General features: G+C 39.4%; 1 protein-coding gene across 8 annotated transcripts in view; it reads right to left on the reverse strand.

Moving 5' to 3' along the window:
• Window positions 1-3,598: 3,598 nt before the first annotated feature.
• Window positions 3,599-21,684, reverse strand: part of FILIP1 (filamin A interacting protein 1) — a 117,041-nt gene continuing 98,955 nt past the window's right edge. For 6 of the 8 annotated variants that reach the window (XM_072926577.1, XM_072926580.1, XM_072926578.1 and 3 more), the window contains 3 exons: window positions 18,009-20,817; window positions 11,767-11,990; window positions 3,599-4,410 (listed from right to left, as the gene is read on the reverse strand). In XM_072926577.1, the coding sequence (XP_072782678.1) occupies window positions 11,784-11,990; window positions 18,009-20,817 (3,016 nt within the window). In that variant the 3' untranslated portion in view covers window positions 3,599-4,410; window positions 11,767-11,783. The remainder of the gene's footprint in view (window positions 4,411-11,766; window positions 11,991-18,008; window positions 20,818-21,684) is intronic. The other 2 variants (XM_072926582.1, XM_030267469.4) reach the window with 1 other exon arrangement.

Genomic DNA, 21,684 nt, shown 5'->3' on the forward strand with positions numbered 1-21,684 from the left:
CTTTAGATACTTATACATATGGATGTTGTTGTTTCCCCTTGTGAACTAATCTGACTGTGCTAAATAGAATCACAGCATCAATCAGGCTGGGAAAGATGTCTGAGGTCATTGAGCCCACCCTTTGACTGGACACCACCGTGCCAACTACACCATGACACTTGCTACCATTTACAGTCTGTCCTTTAACACCTCCAGGAACAGGGACTCCACCACCCCTCCAGGGCCGTCTGTTCCAGTGGTTAAAACCCTTTCATGGAGAAGCAGTCACCTTGTGGAACGCAGTGTGGGAGTATGTACCTGCATCCCAGAATACCTGCTTTAGCAGGCATTGCTCAAGCTAATGCAACCTTGGAATTCCACGTTTCTCACTTCATTGGCACTTCTTCATTAAAGTCTGTTTCGTGAGGACTCTCTAGTCCTTCCTATGCAGTCACTCTAGAGTGCTGCCAAATCCACATGCAGCAAATATTTATGTATTTACTTGCTTTCAAGGAAAAAAGTAAGTAGAACTATTTAATTAAATAAGTTTATAATGTAGTCCAATCTGTAGTCCAATGTAGTTTTTAGCTGGCTATAGAACAGTTTATGTAAAATAAATGCCTTTTAGTTCTCTGGAGCAGCGAGAGCATCAGCCAAGACCACTGGGGGGAGCACCTGACTTGTGCAAATGTATTTCACTATGGAGGCACAAAAGGCCTCCTTGCCATAGTGTAGAGAATTCGGATATATAGATAAATATCAAAAAGATAAGTATTAATTTGGTGCCTAAATAATTATATAGGGTACAAAAGTTAATTATATTCCTTGTGGCATCTATGCTAAAACTATATTTCATTCCCAATTCATCTTTTCCACTGTCTTGTGGACCCAAACTTTTGCTGTAATTCCCCCTAGATAAGCCCATTGTCTCTAGTACCATGCTTTCCTTATTATCTTCTGTTTGCAATTATTACCTTCAGCTATAGTAATTTTTATTCCCACAGTGTCACAGAGCATCCAGAGAGATGCAACCTAGGATCCCAAGGGAACAAGAAAGCTTGTAAACCTGTGGTGAGAGATGGCAAGAAATTTCCCTAGCAGCAGGAAAATCAAGGGGCAATATTGGGAAGCTGGGACCTGATGCTCTCAGGTGCGAGAGGACTGGCAAGAAAGGGTGTGTTAAATTTGTCTAATTATGTTTCACAAGACCAAAAGAAAACTCACAGGCTGTAGAGTTTATCTCTAGAAATCTAAGTATTTGAGATTTTTTTTCATGGATTGAAACTCTGTATTTTATCACTATAATTAAACTACACAGGTCTTTCAGTCCTCTTTAGACTGTAAGAGATCTCTAAGGGAAAAGTAGATCTTTCACTGGTTTTCTATTGCTTAAAAGCTTCTGATAGCTATAGCATATATATATATATATATATATATATATATAGAGAGAGAGAGAGAGAGAGAGAGAGAGAGAGAGAGAGAGAGAGAGCATCTATTTTTCACATTGTCTTAGTGTGAAAGCTCTTCCCAATTACCTCCTTTAAAATTACAGTAGTTGTAGAATTTAATCACATCTTTAGTCTATATTAATAGATTTCTTTCTGAGTCTCCCCAAAATACAGACTAATTATGTGGCTAATGCACTTTTTTTACATATTTATCTTAGATTCATATCCAAGTTAGGTAATGTAAAAATTGACATAGGAACATAAATGCAAAATGAAATCACCAGTCTCCTACTCTAAAGTGTTGTAGTTCATAAAAAATATTTTAAAATCCAAATTATTTCAATACACCATGATTGTATGTATGCTTTAAACAAAGCTTTATTTTGGGAATCTTAAAAACTTAATATAAGTGCAAAACCATAAATGTTTATGTATTTGTTTATGAATCATAAACTTACACTCATAATTAATTTGCTTTATATTAAAATTTAGACAAGGAAAAATATTTTGTACTTTGACTGGGACCTTTTAAATCTAGACTCAATTTTGGAATACCATTTTACTTGTGTCCTACTCATATTTAAAAGCTGAAGTTTATTCCAGGCATGTCACCATTACTTTCAAATAGCCAGGAATTTCAGTCCAGCTGTGCTTAGTGTAGGTCTTAACATGGATAGGTTTCAATTCCCAGGTAATGTTTTGAAAATGGAAGATCTGGGTCACTACAATGTTCATTCTGCTGCACAGTAAACTGAAATGTGGCACACACTAAACTTTATTCACCTCATCTGTATTGTTCTCCAAAAGCTTGAATTTTTCTCAGCTTGCAGTAAAATATGATCTACAAACACAGCTATGTTATTGGCATATATTGTCTGTTGTACAAAAAAAAAAAAAAAAAAAACAAAAAACAAAAAAACCCCAAAAAAAACACTCCTTAAAAAACATGGTGACATGGTGTACCATCTAAGTATAAGCAATACCAACAAAATTTTCTATTCCACCAGGATAAGCAGCACTTAATTTTGATTCATCTCTATAGCTGTATTAGTAAACTCTTCACAATGGAGATCAACTCCACAAAAGTTCATACAGGTCCCAGAATATCCTGCTTCTCTAGAGTGTCAGCATTTGCTACAGAACTCATATGTAAAAGGAGAAACAGCTCCCGTGGCTCCCATGAAGACCAAATTGACTATGTAGCCAACTTCAAAGATGGACCAACCTAACCATCCCAGTGGGATGCTGCATTAATGCAGTCTTCCTGGCATCTCACAGCACATCTCCTGCAAGCAACACTTTTCCTTTCCAAAGAAGTAATTTCTCCCAGTAGCTTCTGCAGTTAAAACTCTGAAGTATTTTAAGTATGTGCCAATGACTTAGATTAAAAATCATTGGTTATGAAATGTAAAAGAAAAAAAGACCCTGCCTGGATTGCATGTAGCTTTATTTATCATGCATTCAAAAATCACCCTAAGTATAGCTGCCACAGAACTCTCTGGATGCTATTTGAGAAGCTACAGCCACCAGTGTAAAAGGGGCCCCTGAGCGCACGGCAGAGTGCCTGGTGTCTAGTCCAGGTGCTGGTCCAGGACCAAAGATTCTGACAGTACCAGTCAAACATCTCTGCCTGTGCTGTGAAAGCACAAGGTTGGAAACAATTAAGTCATGACGGGCTTGGTGATTGATCCATCTCCATATCTTAACTTCTAAGCCTACAAGAAAGATGGAGAGAGTTGCATGGGCATGTGGTGACAGGACAAGGAGGAATGGCTTCAAACTGAAAGACAGTAGGTTTAGATTAGATACTGGGAGGAAATTCTTCACTTTGAGGGTTGTGAGACACTGGAACAAAATACCCAGAGAAGCTGCTGAGCAGCTTTGCTGGAAGTGTTCAAGGCCAGGCTGGATGGAGCTTTGAGAAACTTGATCTAGTGGAAGGCGTTCCTGCCCATGGCAGGGGGACTGGAACTACATGATCTTTAAGGGCCTACCAACCCAAACCATTCTGTGATTCTATGAATCAGTTTCACCCTGTACATCACTGTGACACTGTATGAGACACCAGTCAGAAAAAGGAACTTCCTAACCCATATTCCGTCCCCATAAACAAATATATAGGTGAGTACTGCCAACCTTAAGAAACTGGAGCTGAAATGCAAACACCTACATTTACATTTGCATAGTTGTGAACATTTATTAGTTACAGTGTAATGAAAATCAACTTTTTTTGGTACAGGCAAAAGTAAAAACATACTTTATATAGAAAAAAATCACAGCTTTAAAAACTGACTTACATAGTTTAAAATGAGTAAATTTGGTTGTATTTCAAGGCATTGGACTTTAATACTTAATTTTATGCCAAACCATCACACAGTGCAAGAAATATTCTGCAACAAATTCCATACAGCAGTCTTCAGAGTATTTAGTCTCACAGAATCTCATGGTGGCATACTGAATACTTCTCCATTTAAACAGAAAACATTGCTGAAGTTACATTTTCTTTCTTCACATACTCTCTATTACAAAAATATCAAATTGCAAATTTGACAGTGTATTCTACAAATAAATGCATCACAAGCAACAGGAATTGCAACTTTGGCACAGCTACTTTACAAAGTGTATTATAAAAATAAATTATATGGCAAATATCAAACAAAATCAAGCATGTGCCTTGGGCTTTGCAATTAAGAGTGAAATTCAGCTGGCAGAAAGACTGCTGCTCTCTCTCTGATTAGATACTTTTAAAATACCAGCAAGGCCATTGGTTTTTAAAGCTCTACCAAGAAAAAAATTATATATAAAACCTAATGGAAGCATTAATACTTCCACAAATAATCAGTAGCACAAGTGACCCTGGTGTTGATGGCAGAGAGCTTCTACAGTGGTCCATCCACAGGCATGGAGGGTAGTGCACACAGAGAGCTCTAGCGGGCGGTAACTCATCTAGAGTTCACGCGTAACTGGTGAATGATGACACTCTCTAAAAGAAAAGAGAGCAAAACATTCGGGTTTATGAAACTACAAACGCTTACTTAAAAGAACAGTTACAATGGCAGTGCAAGGCATTTTTCTAAAAAAAGTCTCACAAACTCACTCTCACATCACTGCTTGACAAAACTATCCTGGCTAATGCTACAAAGGGAAACTAAATTAGTACCTGTAGAGGGCTCAGAAGGCCTTGGCTTCCACTTCAATGTCAAGACCATAATTTGGTTGTCCATAAGAAAAAAGGGAGTAATACAGTTGAATGGATTAAAGCAGAGGGACACCAAAGTTCCAGTTCCACATCCAAACTAGGCAGAGAAAGACTTGGAGTTGGGCATCTAATATCTTGTCTAAGCAACTTCATCATAAATCTGGTGGCAATTCATCAATAGGGATGAGGAAGAGGTATGGGGTCATTTCTCATTTTTTTAAATTTAAACTTGGTTTAGAAACCTATGCTGTGTTTATTCAGCGAGTCTTCTTGAATTTTGCTTCTTGAATTTTAATGGAGATGAATTTCAGCCACAGCATGCAAAACTATGTGTTGGCATTTTCTTTAAAAGGCTGGATTTAATTTTTCCCTGTGTGTAGTACCACAGGTCCCTGTCCCTGATTAATCCCTGAACTCTGCTGAAGTACTAATGGCCTGGTCTTCTGTTCTTCTACCTATATATACAGCTCTTACTGCCAACTTTTTTAATACAAGAATTTAACTGTCAGTTAACATTTTTCTGTGAAAAGGAGGATTTTATGTATTTAAAATAATGTAACTGTACCAATACTAATTAAAGCATACAGTTATAAATTTTCAGAAACATTCATCTTAATTGAAATTACTTTTGTTACCTTCCTTTCTTAATAGTCTGAAGATTTTTCAAAATTTATGGAGCCCAAGAAATGACACTATTGATATAATTTTTGCCTTTTACATTGTTATCGATTTTTGCCTTTATCTGCTTCTTAACTATTCTTAATATTTGCAAGTTACATTCTAAGAAGAAAGAAAAATAAAAATGTTTTCCATGTACTCTTACGGCCAGAACTTTGCCACTAGATGGCAGACCCCAGTGCTTCTTTTCTTACGTGGTGAAGCAAGAGAAGGGCTGAGGCAACGTCCAATAAAATATGTTAAGGCAAATGAAATAATAGAATTTCCCGAACTGAAAGTATTTATTTTCCATCCAATTTATCAATAACAAGATATGTTCAACAAGAAATTTACATTGGTTCCAACACAAACTTACTGCATGATTTCACCTTACAGCCAGTGCTGTTCTAACTTGAAGCTCTTGTGGAATATGATGTTAAAAGCTACATTTACATATTATTTTCTTAATAATAAAAATACTATTTAAAAAATATTTTCTTAATATTCACTGTGCATATTTAATAAGGAGTTTAGACACAAAAATCTAAAAAATGGGCAGCAGAAAATATCATGCTCTGTATGAATATATATATTATGTACACACACACACATGTGTAGTTACTAAAAGAGGTGTCTGAACAGTTACTAAGGTAAAATTAGAGTAGGGCTGATTTTGTGAGAGCTCTTCTGGGCCACCCTCCATAGGAATATGATTCTATTTTAAAGATATGATTAAATACATTTTTTTCTAGGGTTACAGATTGGAATATTTCAAGGAGCTAAGTATCCACTTAAACAGAACAATTTATTTTAATGACAGAAGAAGAAAATGAAGTTAATGTAAAACAGCTAATTCTGCTTTCAGTCCTACTGATGTAAAGCAGAACTTCTTGAGGAAGCACATCAGGATACCAGTTCATATAATGAAGCACATCAAGTGACATTTTAACACATAAAGTTTAATTTCTCCTTACAATATATACAAGTATCACCAGATAATACAAAAATGAATGTACCACAGACAATGCACACCCAAGCAACAGAAGAGAATCATACATCAGTATTTCTGTTTTTAAAATCCCAAGGGGAGGGTTGTTTTGGTTTTCTTTTGTTTAGAGAACCATTCACACCTGAGTGTTTCATACCCGAGAGCTGATAGCTCTGCACATGACACTAGTTAACCCTGCTTACATTTTAAGAAAAAAAAAAAACAAGGTAAGAGCAATGTGTAGAGAGTAAGATTCAAAGTGAAATTAATATCTATAATGAAAAATATTGCATATAATTTTGGCCAAGAGAGCTCAAGCAAAATTAAGAGAAAGAGGATAACTCACACTGACAGAGAGGAGAAAACCATTCTCCTAAATGAAAGCAAGTTCAAAAGATGAGCTCACAAAAACTCCTGCCAGCAAACTGTGTTTCAAAGCAACTCAATGAAATTGGCCACTGATGTGTGATGGGAACATATAATTGGTCTGAAAATTGTCCTGACTGTTGCAGCTTATGCCAAGTACCTGAAACCCAGCAGGATAGTAGCTTACTTTATTACAGACCTGCTCTTCCACATCTGATCAGAATTACTAAATATTCATATAAACATTACTGAATATTCATGTAAATATTGAGAATATTTTAGAATCTGCATGGCATATTTCAAGCAGTGACATATGACTTGGCATCCTGTTGGCATGGATCAAGATATTAATGTGGCTTTTGAGATTACTCACACGGTGGCAATTACTATGTGCTGTAAATGGTTTGAGGTTTAAATACAGTGACGTGTACTCTATGGGCATATTACAAAGAGTCACAAAGTGTTTGGGTTTTCAAAAATCACACTAACGGGTGTCACAAAAGAAAAAACGGTAACCAAAGTAAATAAAAATCTCTATTTTTCTTCTACCATTTGCTTAGGATGTTTGCTATTCTGAGAGAAATCCCTCTAGGCATTACGGTTGAAGCTCTGTACTCCTTTTTCAGTCACACTCAAATGTATTTATCTACTGATGACTACATTAGCAATACCCCTATGTAGCAGTAAGTCTGGCAATGGGATCTAACAGAGGGAACACAGTAGAACTTGTTAGGAACTAGACTTAAAATCAGAGAGATCATCTGGAGAACTGAGGGAGCACCTTCTCAGTCCATGTGTGCTGCTCATGAATGGGCTGGAATTTTCCCTGCTATTCACCCTCTCCACCTTACTGCTGGGGCTAAGCCATGCATTACTACTGCTGGGCTTGAGTTATCACAACTGCTTATATGGCCATGTCATCAGCCAAAACAGGGCTTCTCTCCAGCTGACATTGATTATGACTAAAAGTACAAAGATTACACAGTCATCTTAGTTTCCTACAAAGCATTCTAACTATCATTATGATTCTGAGTGCATTATTTTGCTTCTTGAATTGTTCCACTTCATTACAAAAACCAAAAAAAACCCAAACAAAATGACCAAAAAAAGTTAAGAGAGAGAAATCATGAGGATGAGTGACTCCAAATGATCATTTAGGAAGGCTTAGTTTATTATGCACTATAATCCAGTAATGGAGAATAAACATATGCCCTGTAAATCCCTAATATTATCCTTTGGATTGATGTGTCAGAGTTTGATTCTTTGGTGCATGGTAAAAATTGAGGTCTGGACAAAGCTTGTCCTTGTGGCATTTGTGACATCACTCTTGTGTTCATTCTTTGATCCTGTATGAAGCTGAGCTCATGCCCTGCTCTTCCACACAGTGAGACACTGCTAAGGTCTTGCTCCTCTTCTCTGCCATCCTTTTCATTAATCTGGAAAAACTTCTTATTCTGGAGATCCCTATCGCTCTGTCAGGTTTGCATGAAATTGGTTGGTTGTTTAGTGTTATTCATTAGGGAAGGAGAGATGGAAGGATGGATGAACACAGACACTTCATCTTATAAGCCTCCTTTTCAACTGGACCAGGCTCAAAGGCAGCCTTCGGAACAGGGACACACATCTGGAGGGGCCTCCTTCCTAGTTCAATATCCTGACCCCTCAACCACTCCCTTGTTTCTGCTCAGTGAATACTGAAGCACTCCATGCAGAACAGCACAGCCTTTCCAGGAGAGAATGAGAATGCCACCTTCTTCCTCCTCAGCTGTCAGTGCCACTAGTGAGTGAACCTGCCTGCAACTGATGTGGGTTTGAGTCTCCTCAGATACTGTCTCCTACCTTTGAATAAAGGTTTCAATCAAAAGCTTTTGAAAATAAGCAGCACTACCTCTGCGTTTGTGTGGTATTTGATCTATTAGAAGGCATTCATGATCCTACAGTCACTCTAAAAAGCCAACTGGTTTCCTTGTGCCCTCCTTCTTTCTTTTTCTGGCCTGTGAGTCTAGCACTAAGTTACATTAAACCCAACCTTTAGCTTTTTTTTTGCCAGATTCCTTTTAATTCAGATCAGTTCCCCGGTTAAATTCAAACACTTGCACCAGTTCAAAGGACAACCACACAGTCAGTGAGTACTTTCTTGGCTGTAGGTGACAAAGCCAGGAGTACAGCTTTTCAGCCCAGTGTGAAGTTATATCCTGATTTTAAGTGACCATAAAATTGTGACTTGACTTAAAAGCCTCGGAGGAAATACAAGAATACCTGCTTTATGGATCTCTGTGAAGTACAGTGGCTGCAGTGCTACATTTAACTTGTAACAGAAACACTGGCTAGATAAGGTCTGTGGAGGAACATCAGGTAGATCTTCGGGATGCCTCTTGGGCTTAGGCATTGTTTTTAGATTTGGTTGTTTAAATTTCCTTTTGGAGCTGACCTACTGAATGGAGAATCTTACTGTAGTCACTAAACATAACTGTCTTCAGATTCAGAGGAAATTTCAGTGTAACACAAATAGGCTTGAACTTCTAAGACTTCTGAACTATAGGCTTTCTTTTCTCCATCTTACCCTTCTTCTACCTTCAGGAAACAAGAATATTAGATCAATTAAAACAGATGTCAAAAGTTTTGAGTATAACAAAATACCTGGTTTTAGATAACAGTTTAACCAGCTGCCTGATTCCAACTCTTTAGACTTGGCTGCAGAGCAAAAGTCTTGTTTTGTTGTGCAGCCCCTGGGGAAAAATAACAGGATCCTAAGTCTGACCTCTCTGGAATTTCGGAAGTCTGTCTCATCTAATCCTACTGACTCTCCAGGAGCAACTCCTGCCTGCAATTCTGGCTCTAACTGTGCCAGTCTGTGTGCTCTAGATTTCAGGTACTGTGAGGCTGGCTTGTTTTTTCAGCTGAATTAGTTTCTTAGACTTCAAACAAAACCAAAATTTTCAACAACAGGCACACATAGAATATTGAGTATGGTGACAGTTAACTAAGGAACTAAGTTTTTTTGACACAAGGAAGGCTTTAGGCAGCTGTATCAAGCTACATTAGCTTGGGGATCATGTTTGCAGTATTATTTGACTGTTTTGACCTCACAGCTTCCTTCAGTAACAGTACTTAAAGTGAATATGCAGAAAAAAGACATTTTTCTCCTTGAAATATCTGTTTAAAAGTCTGTGTTACAAAAAGAACAGTAAGATCTCAGCAACATTTTATTGACATACTGAGGCTTTTAAGTGATAAGAATTCCTTGAGAGGATCAGATGTATTTCTGACATATTAACTCACATTGCTTGCTAATTCCAGTTTCTAAGTTTTATCTGAAGTGCTGGGAATACGCGTTATGAAATAATGCTACTAATACTAACCTGATTTTTGAATGTCATAGGAACTAGAACCTTAAAATTAACAGGCATTTTAGGTGCTACACATGTAAAAAACCAAAACCTACTTTTTTTATGTGGCAAAGAAAAAATGCCCTTTATGTGAATAATAAAATGCCGCTTTACAATGGGATAATTGTAAATATTGGGTCTGACATTGGAGAGCAATGCAAAGCAGATAGAAAACTAAACATTACTTGGATTGAATATAATTTTGTTGACCTTCAGTGACAGAGTTCTTCCATCAAATATCTTCTCCCAGGCCAAATTTCATATTTCACCCACCAGTGCATTTTCCTTTCTGTGAATTTCGTTTATAATTTATTGGTGGTCTGACCACCTTGCTTTCTGTTTTAACCACTGGACCCTTCACAACTTGCTGAGGTGGTTGAAGCATTATACCGCTTTAAACCCATCATTTATTGTTCTGGTCAGCTTCATTTCTTTTGGTTCCGACTTTCTTCTGTGAAAATTGACCGCTTAATGGAAATGCGCTTTAATAACTCTACTGTTATTAAAAAAACAATCATAACAATCATCAGCATCCACAGTATTTCCATGCTGGAAAAATTTCTTAAAACATGCTTAAAAAAATGCAAACATACAGATGAGGAAATCACAAAGAGGGAAGGAAAAATGATGAATCATCATGGTATTGTAAGGTGGTCTGCATTTTATGACAAAATATTTTAAAACAACGGAAAACTGAGAGTAATTTCCTTACCAAACCCTCTCTCTTTCACTATCTGTACCTGAGCTATGCCTTTAGATAGCAATTCCTGCTACCATCAGGCTGTGCTGACTTAGCCTCTAAGACATAAGGATGCTTGGCAAGTAAGGTTTAAACATAAGACCCAATCAGGAAAACCGAAAACCAATGGAATGAGTTGCTTCATAGCCTTTAGTGGTCTTTGGAGCAGGCACAAATGAATTGTATTAATTTTTGCCAGCTAGTGTTTCTCAAGCTTTTGCTGAGGACTAAACACCTTCTGGCTCACAAGCCTTCATCTGAGCCCTGAGCTAGCAGTATTCCAGTGTTTGTAAGTCAGGGACCTGGTTCTAAGTGTTGTCTACAAATGTTAACTCTTCTGGAAGAATTAATTGCTGAAAAACATTGTGCAACATCCCTATGCCCCTGAATTTAGATAGTTATCTTGAGAAAGCAGCTCACCACTGAGAAATAGTGATTTTGATTGGAGGCTCCTAGAGAGAAGGCCACATGGTGCCCATCCTTCCTCTCTTCCCCTCCCACACACGAGGTACTGGCTTTCATTAAAACAGGACCTCAAGTGCGCATGGCAAGTCTTCTGGCATTGCTTCCCTAGGCCGTGTGGCATTTCAACAATGTGATCAAGGCAGGAAGGAAAGCAGACCGTGCAGCAGCAAAGGTGAAAAGTGATCCATTAAGGTGGAAAACAATCTAGTAAAAGTGACCAAACCTCCTTTGATCTACTAAAAAGTGACCAAGTCTATCATTAAGAATTCCTGAACTAGATTAATAATCTAGTGCAGTTACCTCATTCTCACTTCCTAGACAGAAAACCCTCCTGGCATAAAATTGCCTTTTTGACAGCATTTTTTTTTTTTTTTTTAACTTGAGTAAGAAAACAAAAGTATTTTGTTATTTAAGTAGTCAGTGCACACACTTATTAGTTTGTTGTTAAGTGACAGCTGCTAGTACAGGCAAACGTGAATAACTACACAGACAGGGGAACTGACTTCCATGGCAGCAGTAAAACCTGCAAAACGTACCCCCTGAGCCACTGCCATCAGCCCTGACCCCCGCCCAGGGAGGCAGAGCTGCTGGCTGAAGATTTCTTCAGTTCTATTTTCATAGACTGAGTCTCAGCACGAGGCTCGAATTTTGTCACATTTCCTGCTCCTGGGGCTGCCACTACTGGCTTTCCTGCTTTCATACCTTTTGACACAGGAATTCGGGTGGGTGTAGGTCTCGGGGATGACCCATCCTGTCCTGTCTGCAAAACAGAGAGACAGAGAAAAATGCCACACATTAAGGACTTCTTCTCATACATGTTCATCTTATACTTTTCTTTGGTTCTTCATTTACCTTTCAAACAACAACATCCCAAATCACACCTATTAGCAAAGTAATATTCACACTTGGAATCTGGCTATGGCACATACTGCTAGAATTCAAACGAATTTCCCAGAGGTGAGGTGTAGTGTTTTGAATCAATGTCACAAGGATGGGAATTTGTGCAAATCTCCCATTCTCCAGCATGACAAAGTGCAGGATGGCCTTAGAGGCAACTACAACATTTGCTTGGCTGTCAGGACAGGCAAAATATTAGCATCTTGCTAATAGACTAGCACAGACACTAGGACAGGTCTTCAAAACAGCATAGTCAGGTAAGGCTAATGATGAATGCAGGGTAACTGCCAAATTTTAGGAGCTGGGGCACGATCACTCAGCATTGTAAATAAAATTGAATTTTACTTCCCAAAGTATGCTAAGCTCATGGCTGGGGCCACTTATGTCTGCACTGGGAAGAGCAGGGGGTTGGGAGAGAAAGAAAATAGAAAATATTTGTATTTCCTTTTCCTGTGGCTATGGCAGGAGGGATGAGGGAAAGGGTTCTCACAGTCCAAGCACAAATCATCACTTGAGAAACTCTAGTGAGGGTGAAGCTGCTCACCCAGATTTCCAAGGATACCTCAAGGCAGTGTGCACATGGCCATTTTACTATCTCTGCCAGTCTTCTGCCCTGGACAACAGCCTAGCAAGCGCACACTTATTCTCAAGTTTGAGTACTTCAGAATTAAAAAAAAAAAAAAACCAAAAAAAACAGCCAAAGTGGTTGGCTCGGGGTTGGCAGAACCAACACAGCTCCTGTGTCCTTCTGGAGCCCCAAGTGGAGACCAGGCCAAAACTATTCCATAGCTTTGGCCAGATAATGATGCACATACTCTTCAAGGTCAAATCTGGAGCTACCCCATATGAACCATATAAGTATTTTCTTATATTTAAGAAAATACTTATAAACTTGACAATTCTGGAAGGAAAACAGGCTTTATCTCCTGCAGTGTGTAATACAGATACAAATGATAATGGCAACAACTTCAGTCTCTTGGCTAAATTTCCTACATGACTGACATTTCTGTTCAGATTATAGATTAAGACTTTGATCTGACAAAAGAGAACAATTCTCCTAAAATCCTGGAATGCTAGCTAGACCTTCCTGCTAAATGACTAAACTCTGCAACTTATGACATATAAGCAAAGTAAAACTTAACTGCTGAAATAGACTGGATTGGGGGCCCATGTCAGATACAACAAACTTTTGTATACTTAAAAATGCTCTACAAATGTTTTTCAGCCAGTGGCATCGGAGCTTTCTGTCTGCGTCCTGAACATGCAAAGGAAAACCATTCCTTAATCTTCTAAGAACAGTTCAAAACCCCATGTGTACACTCAAAAAAATCACAATTGGAAAACTTGAATGCTGTCTGCCTGACAGGAAGGAAGCCATTTTCAATAACTAAAAGCAACATTTACAATAGTAGTCTAAACGCTAATATGGAACTCACATGTAGATGTCAAAACAAGTTAGGCGCATACAATTCTGTAGGGCAAAACATGCAAATGCATTCCATCAGCCTTGGAAAATATGTCAACATCCCAGGGGACCCAAATGACAAACATCTTGTACTCCCTGAAAGAGTCCCACAGTGAGTAAACATGAGGCAATCAAATGGAGTAGCTGGAATCTCAGGCATTTATTCAGCTTTATTCACATGTAAATTATTAACTAAGGATTTGGGCCCTTTCAAGTTACTAATTTCAAGCCTAAATCACTCAAAAGCACTTTGAAAAGAACTCTAACTTGCTTTAAATTTCTTAGTTGCCTTCATTCCAGCATACTAACGTGTTGATCACATGGAATCTAACGCCTGCTTCCCAGGCAGCTGCAAAAGCATTTTGTGTTTGCCAAGTGAGATGGCACAAAGGTGCCTCCCCAGCCGCTGTCCCCTTGGGCAATGGAAGGGGCAGCAAGCAGAGAACACATCCAGTCTGTAGCATCTGTGGCAGAGAACCCACACCACTGCCTGTCTCTCCATCATTTCTTCCAAGAACTCAAAGCCATTCCTTCCAGCTGTTTGTCTTCAGGCTGCTGTCTTCTGGTTGGTCTGGTTGGAACGTGGCTCCAGCCAGAAACTAACCCTTACACAGCAGGAATGGAGTGCCGGAGACCCCGTGAGACACCGGGTAATGCATGCTGGATCTGAGCTGGCAAGGCAAGACATGGTGCTGGAACAGGGACCCAGTGAGGTTACACAAGACATTACTGAGAGTGAGATGAACACATGCAGCTGCTATGGTGCAGTCATCATCAGCTCTCACTGCAGACACAGGTGCATTGACCTGTGAAGTTGCAGTAAGGCTGGGCAGTCCCATTAAAGGAAAAAAGCAAACTGAACATACAGAACATGTAGCATGTGTGAGTAGTTTGTAACAAATCCGGCTTGGTGCATTTTATTGACGCACAAAGAGAATGCTTTCATGCACATACTGGCTTCTGGAATATTTTAAGTAAAAAATGTTTTTTCAGCCTTTGTTCTCAATCCGATCAGGCCCCTGCTTGCCCTGGACAGAAATGGTTCAGTTCAGTGACCAAAAGACACCTTGTGCAATTTGAAATGCCCTGGGCTACTCAAGCAATGTACACAGGGCTGGCAGACAAGACAGATGACCCGAGGGGACCTAAAACTTTTGATAAAGCAGCTGGAAGGTAGGTAGACTATTTGACAGCACTGAAAATAGCACTAAAATAAAGTATGTTTAGGTAACTTTATCCTCAAAGAGTGGGACTTGAGATCTAGTCAATATAGTCAGCAGAGCCAGTGGGCAATTCAGCTCACACAGAAGCTAGCCCTGTCTCAGCTGGATCATCCCCCAGTCATCTCAGGCCAACACATATGCCTCAGTGCTGCCATGAGGACTGATGACTACAGATTGACTCAGTTGCCCACACTGATGCTTCTCGTGCCACCTGAGGTGTCCCATCAGCTGCCACTGCAGAAAGGTACGGGTGGGTTATCCCTCCCAGCCTCACACACGTCTCAGTTGCCAGAAGCACACAGCCAGCACCACAACACCTCTGCACAGGCAGCTGAGCTGCCCCCTGTAACTCCAGGAGCTCCAGGAGCAGCTCAGAGCAGAAATGGGACACCTACACAGAGCTACATTTAGATGCCAATCTCAAACTCAAATGCTCTCCAATTGCAAGTGGCCTTACAGCTGCATAAACACTTGTCCCCTTCACTCTGGCACCTAGCAGCTTCTCAGCTGGGCCTTCCTGCCGTGGTCACAGGATGCCCTGCATGGTTGGTGCGGTGCCACCATGCTGGCTCTGCTGCAGCCGGGATTCCCTCTGCTCCCTGCCGATTTGCATGGCGCTGGAGTCAGAGCATACCCTGGCAGCATAAACAGATGGCACTCAGTGCCAGGCTTGTAGGAGGAGGGGAGCACAGGGATTAAGTGATTATAGGACTGACACCCATCATGGTAGCCAAAGAAGCCACATAATCAAATGTAAGGCCTAAGTCAAACAGGATGTAGGCACCACTGTTTTGGGTTTTTTTCACAAAGAATACTTGGGTTTATTCCGTGGGATTTTTTTCCTGCAAACTATATGAACTATCCTGGGAACAGAAATGTGTGGCAATGTGCTAAGGGAAGACTAACAAGCAGGCTCGTTTTCATCTCTATATGTTCTGGTCTCTTTGGTCCATTTTCAATAAAAAAAATCATATCCTAGGTCTGCTAGGATAGTCCAAGTATTTTCCTGGGAGTGAGTTTGATTCTAATCAAGCTAAGGATGATTAAACACCATTTTTTCTGTTTCTATGGGAACTATCCAAATCCATAGGCTGCCATAAAAAAGGCGTTAATACATTGTACAAAGCATCTTGTGTGAGGACAGTTAAGACAAAAATTAAAACCAATGAGCTAAGAAAGCAGCTGCGTATCAGTTTGTCTTGTTTGATTTTATTAACTTAAACCCTCAAAATTGTATCTGTTGGTTTTGTCTGGGGTTACTGAGTAAATGATCACAGCTTCGGTTTTCTGACTAGGGGCAGTGGAGTGTGTTTGTAAAGTTGTCATTTGCAAAACAGATGGTGAGTACACTTTTTTTCCTTTCCAAGAGGCCTGGGAGGAAAAGACACATTTGAGCTTGTTAAAAGTTGCCTGCTCAGCTGACTAGGGATATTAAAAAACAAAAGGAAGCATAAGATAAAGTAAATCTTATGGCTGAACTATTTTCCTTACATTCCCAATCAGGGAGGATAAAGTGAAGAAAGAATCCAGTTTTTAGCCAGAAAAGAAAAAAAAAAAAAAAAAATTGTCTGCCATGGTTCACTGCATCATGACAGTAGAGACAGACATCTAGTTAAAAGAAAAAGTTTAAAAAAAAGTTTTCCAGGCTTCTGAGAGACAAAGGAGGTAGTAAATTAATTCAAGGCTTGAAAAAATGAACAGTTGCCTCTAATATGTAAGGAAACACTGTATAATAAATTATCTACAATACATTATATAGGTGGGAAGAGAGAGCAAGCGCATGTGTGATCCCAAACCGATCTGTGTAATGAATGCAAGCTTTCTTAATTCAGAGGCCTTAAATGGGAATGGCAGCTTCTCTCCAGAAGTGTGAAAGTGTATCCTAAATACACATCGACATTTCAGCTTGGGAAGAGATGGCTGATGAGGTGTGTTGTAGGGCTCTGCTGACTCCCGAGCAGCACGGACAAATGAGTAGGGGATGACTATTCAATATTTGTCAAGATAGAAGAAAAAGGCTGTAAGCAATGAAGGTATTTCATAAAAGGTATCAAACAAAAGAGCTTTTCCCAAAGCCCACAGCTGAATTCACTGCCCCCTGATGTTGTGGAAACAACAGTGTAAATGAGTTCAAAAAGCAATTAAATGAATAAATAGAAGAAAACTCTGCCATGGTCTATTAAAGACAAAGATGTGGCCACAGGCTCTGGTTCACAGAGAAATACCCACCTATTGCCAAAAACTGGGAACAGACACTGAGGGAAACATTACTGTGTGTTTACCCACTCAAAATAATCTTCCCCTAAGCATCTGTTGCAGACTCTGTCTAGTTAAGTAAGTTTTTGGACTAATACAGTACTGTTGGTTTTCTGTTCTGGTTAGATTCTTTCCCAGGGTATTTCCTACTCAAGCAATAAAAATGTATGTCCAGTAATAAACTAGGGGAGGACTATGAATAAATACTGCCCACTATGATTAAAGATAGAGGTGACAAGTCTTTCACTGTGAAAAAGAAACTGGAGTACAACCATGGGAGCCCAAAGAGAAAGCAAAAACAATATGCTACAGGAAGCTCTATTGTAATACAGCACTTAGAGAAGTTCAGAGGAACAGAAAGAGCTCTACTATTCACTGGCTAAAGAGGCTTGGAGCTGTAAGCAGTGATAACACATCTGCTTATTTTTTCATTTGGAGCTCAGTAATATAGCAGATATTAACTGAATTATATGGGGATCATGAGATTATATCAAAGAAATGCCAGCCTGCATAATTAGAGTCCAAAGACTTGCCAGCTGAGCCAACAAAAATGAGGTGTATTTTCAAAATTTAGATATTGCACTCATTGCAATAAAAATATAGTTTCCTGCTCTGTCATGCCCACCATTCTTTGTCCCTCTGTCTCTCACTTGTAATTTTGCTGGGTTGCCATTATGAAAATAGCTTTGAAGAGTGTTCTGGAAGTTAACTGCTTTGGGAGATAATACCAAAAGTGTACCAGCATCCAACATTGGTACAAAAATACATGAATTGGGCAAATTCTGATTATATAATTAAGCTTGAGCACGGCAGAAATGTAGGGAAGACAAGAATTTCTCCTCACCTCTCCCATTTTTCCTGCTGGTGTCTCAAACCCGAGCTATGGTTTGTCCTTTACCCTACCATGAAGACCATACCATGAGACCACAGTGCTTACCACTGATTGTGTTCCTCGAGTGGAAGATGTTGTAACAGGCGTTATGGTGATAGTACTTGTCACCTTGCTGGCGGCTGCAGGTCGCGGGGACAGGTTGTTCCGAGGTGATCGAAGGACAGTACCAGTCACCACCTCTTTCTCTGCCGCGATGTTCACCGGTCGGACTGTTATCACGGGGCTCGCGCCGTCAGGCGTGGCACTGGGAGAACGTTTAAACTGGGAACCCAAGTGGATGTGGATTTTGTTGTCTTCTGTTGTAATAATGTTGGCATTGGCATTGTACTTGCGGATTGGAGTCGGGACAGTTTGCTTTTCTGGTGTGACTTTGAAAACAGCCCTGCCCATGGTCATATCTTGTGACTGCGGAGAGACGGAGATTTCTGCTGGCGCTGCAGACGTCGATACTGTCATGATCTGAATTGGCGATGCAGGTCTGTCAGCGAAGGGTGCCCTCCCTCCCTCTGGGGACTTTTCCCTGGAGAATGTTGTTATAGTGACTGGAGACATGGAACGATCTGGGCCCATGGGACTTTCACTGCCTTTTCCTTTTTGTGGCAAAACATTTGGAGAGGGAATGATGGTTATTCGTGGCTTCTGATTTCCCAAAGTAGGAATGACAGTGGTACTTGAAAAAAATTCCTCTGCGGATGGACTGGTTATCTCCAAAGTTGCTGTACTGTTCTCATGGTCTGGTGTCACCCGAATATGAAGAGGTTGACCTTGCTTTGGTGAAAGGACAACCTCCCCGGGATGTGCTGGACTACTATGGGTTCGGGCTCCTTTATCAGGAGCTGTATGAGCCCCAGTTTCCCTCTTTTTCATCCATGGTATCCAGGATTTCCTCATAGCAAGCTCATTTGCTGCCGGAGGATATCTCTCAAGCACTGAAGAACGTTCCATGGGTTTTTTCAGACCTACCTGTCGCAGATTGCTCATGATATGATTCTCCTCCTGGAAGGATTTCCTTATGAACACCGCTGGAGTTTCTTCTTCTGCTGCTTCATTGCTTAGAGCATCTGTCTGCACGCCGGTGGACGTCAGAGGAACATCAACCATTCTTCTTCCATTCATGCTGGGCCTCAAAGCGCGGCTGTAACGCTTAGAAAGCTCCAGCTCTCTTGTTAGGTTCAAAACTTCCTGTCCCATGCTCTTGTTTTTGTTTTCCTCTTCCATAAACCTTTGCTGTAGAACTGAATAATCAACTTGGAGCTGAGAAAGCTGGTCTTCTTTGTTCATGAGCTCATGGATTTTTTCCTTAAGTGCTTGAACTTCTGCTTTCAAATCTCTACTTTTGGCCTCTTCCAGACGAAACCTGTGTCTCAGCTCTGCCTCCTGGCTCACCACTTCACCTTTTTCTATTGCTTTCGTTTTGGCAATCTGGAGTTTCATCTCCTCCAATTGTTGAGAAAGAAAATTAGCTTTATCCTGCTCAGTCCTAAATTTCTGCTCTAGCTGATCATACTCATCTTCAGTCTTCATCAAATCTCCTTCAACCACTTCCAGTTGTTTGAGACGTTTTTTCAATCTTTCTATTTCAATGGTAAGTTCCTTAATCTTGTTGTCCTCATGACAACCATGCTCTGCTCCTTTCCTAGTTCGACCTCTTGTAATTTCTCTTTCTACTTCCTCCATACCATCAATTTTTTTCTTCAATAGGTCAACTCTACAGCTTAATTCAGATGATTTTTCTTCTTCACTTCTCAGTTTGCCAATTAACTCATCCCTTTCCTTTGTCAAACTAGATACTTTTTCCTCCATTTCAGATTTCAGTTTCAAAAATTTCTTACTTTCTTCTATCAATTTCTCTGTTACATCCATAACTTTCCCTTGTTCAACTTTAAAATTCTTGTTTAGGCCCTCAACCTTTTTTTCCTCCTGTTTTATTTTTTCCATCATATTTTTTCGCTCATCAACCAACATTACAGTAAATGACTTCAGCTTTGTAAGGTCATCTTTTAAGCTTATTTCAGCCTTTTCCAACTTGCTTTCGGATGTCTCAAGGTCCTTCACTCGAGTCTTCACCACTTCCAACTCATTTATCAAATCCTTAGTCAAATTCTTTTCTTTCTCCAAGTTTAAGTGTAGCTGAGTGCATTCCGACTTACTTTTACTGAAAGCCTCTTCCAGCTTCTCTAATTCTGACATTCTTTCCTGCAGTTTTTCCACTTCAAGTTTCAACTCTTTGCTATGATGCTCTTCCTCTTGCAGTTTATTTTTCAGCTCTTTGCATTGGGATTCGGTTTTTGTGATCTCTTCATCTTTCCCCTCCATTTCAAGCACACGCTTGCGGAGGTTTTCCACTTCTGCCATTAGGCTAGAGTTCCCACATTCCCCTTTCGCTATTTTATCTCTTAGTTCTTGAAGTTCCTCCTCAGTCTTTTGAAGATTTTTGTTAGTTTCTTCTAGCTCCTCTATTCTGCGAGTCAGCCCCACTAGCTTGAGCCTTAGTTGTCTATTATGTGACTCTTGATTAGCCAGTTTAGCAGTCATCTCCTCATGTTCTTGACAAAATGATGATGTTTTATGTTCAAGTTCTGCCTCTAATTTCATCAGTTTTTGTCCATCTTCTTTTGTTTTCGCACTAATAATTTTAAGCTTTTCTTCTTCTTCCTTTAGTTTTTGGGTTAAGTCCTGTATTTTCTGGCTTTGTTGACCAAGTTGTTCAATATGCATTTGTCTTTCATCCACCAGCATGAGTGCAAATGATTTGAGCTTGACTAGTTCTTCTCTTAGTTTATTGATTCTCTTGGTATGCTCCTTCTCCTTCCGGGCTTGATAGATCTTTTCCTGCTCAAGAAGTTTCTTCAACCTGAAACAAGACAAAAGAGATGCGTTAGACTAAAATGTGTATATATATATATCTGTGTGTGTATCTCTCTATTTTTAAAATCACCTTTATTTTAGCTTATTTTTAAATTAATTAATAATTAATTTATTAATTTTATTTAGTCTTCAAGAAAAAACTACTATAGTTGTGTTCCCAAACCAAGTATTTTGAATTACAAAAGTTAAATGAAAAATACATAAAATTATCTAGAAGTCTGAAACACAGTAACATTTTATACATGTACAGATAACAAATACATCAGGTTTTAATTTCCTTACATTTATTTCTCTGTTAGTATGATGTTGGTAAAAGCATATAATATCCCAACAGCACAGGTATTATCTACTCACTAACCCATTTATACCAAATTTGTTTTGCAAGGTTTATTCCTCTTTATGCCTTGTATACAGAAAAATGTGTAAAATAAGGTAAAAGATTTAAACTAATTGCCATATGCAGCCACATATAAACAGACCAATCCTGGTTACAAACAAACCAACAGGACAGAAGATTACAGCACACAGTCGATAACCATCTGGGCATCACTGGCATATGAAATTAGCAGGAAGATAAATTTTCCAGCAGAGTGCTTATTATGCTAAAAGGTTTCTTCTTCTGCATTTCATTTAGTAGATGGCTCTGGATTTTTTTTGGTGAACCACAAGGACCAAACTAGTCAAACCTTTGGCTATAGCTGACCTCATCTAGAAAATGCGCTTCTCTGTATGGTCTTAAAGCTCCGTTTTCAGACAATATAAAAGCTCACCATATATCCAAATTAGGTGTCTCCTTAGAAAGATAATAATGTCATACATTACCCAGCCTTAGTCATGCAACATGGAGTAATAG

This window comes from Taeniopygia guttata, chromosome 3, assembly GCF_048771995.1.
Source record: "Taeniopygia guttata chromosome 3, bTaeGut7.mat, whole genome shotgun sequence".
NCBI lineage: Eukaryota > Metazoa > Chordata > Aves > Passeriformes > Estrildidae > Taeniopygia > Taeniopygia guttata.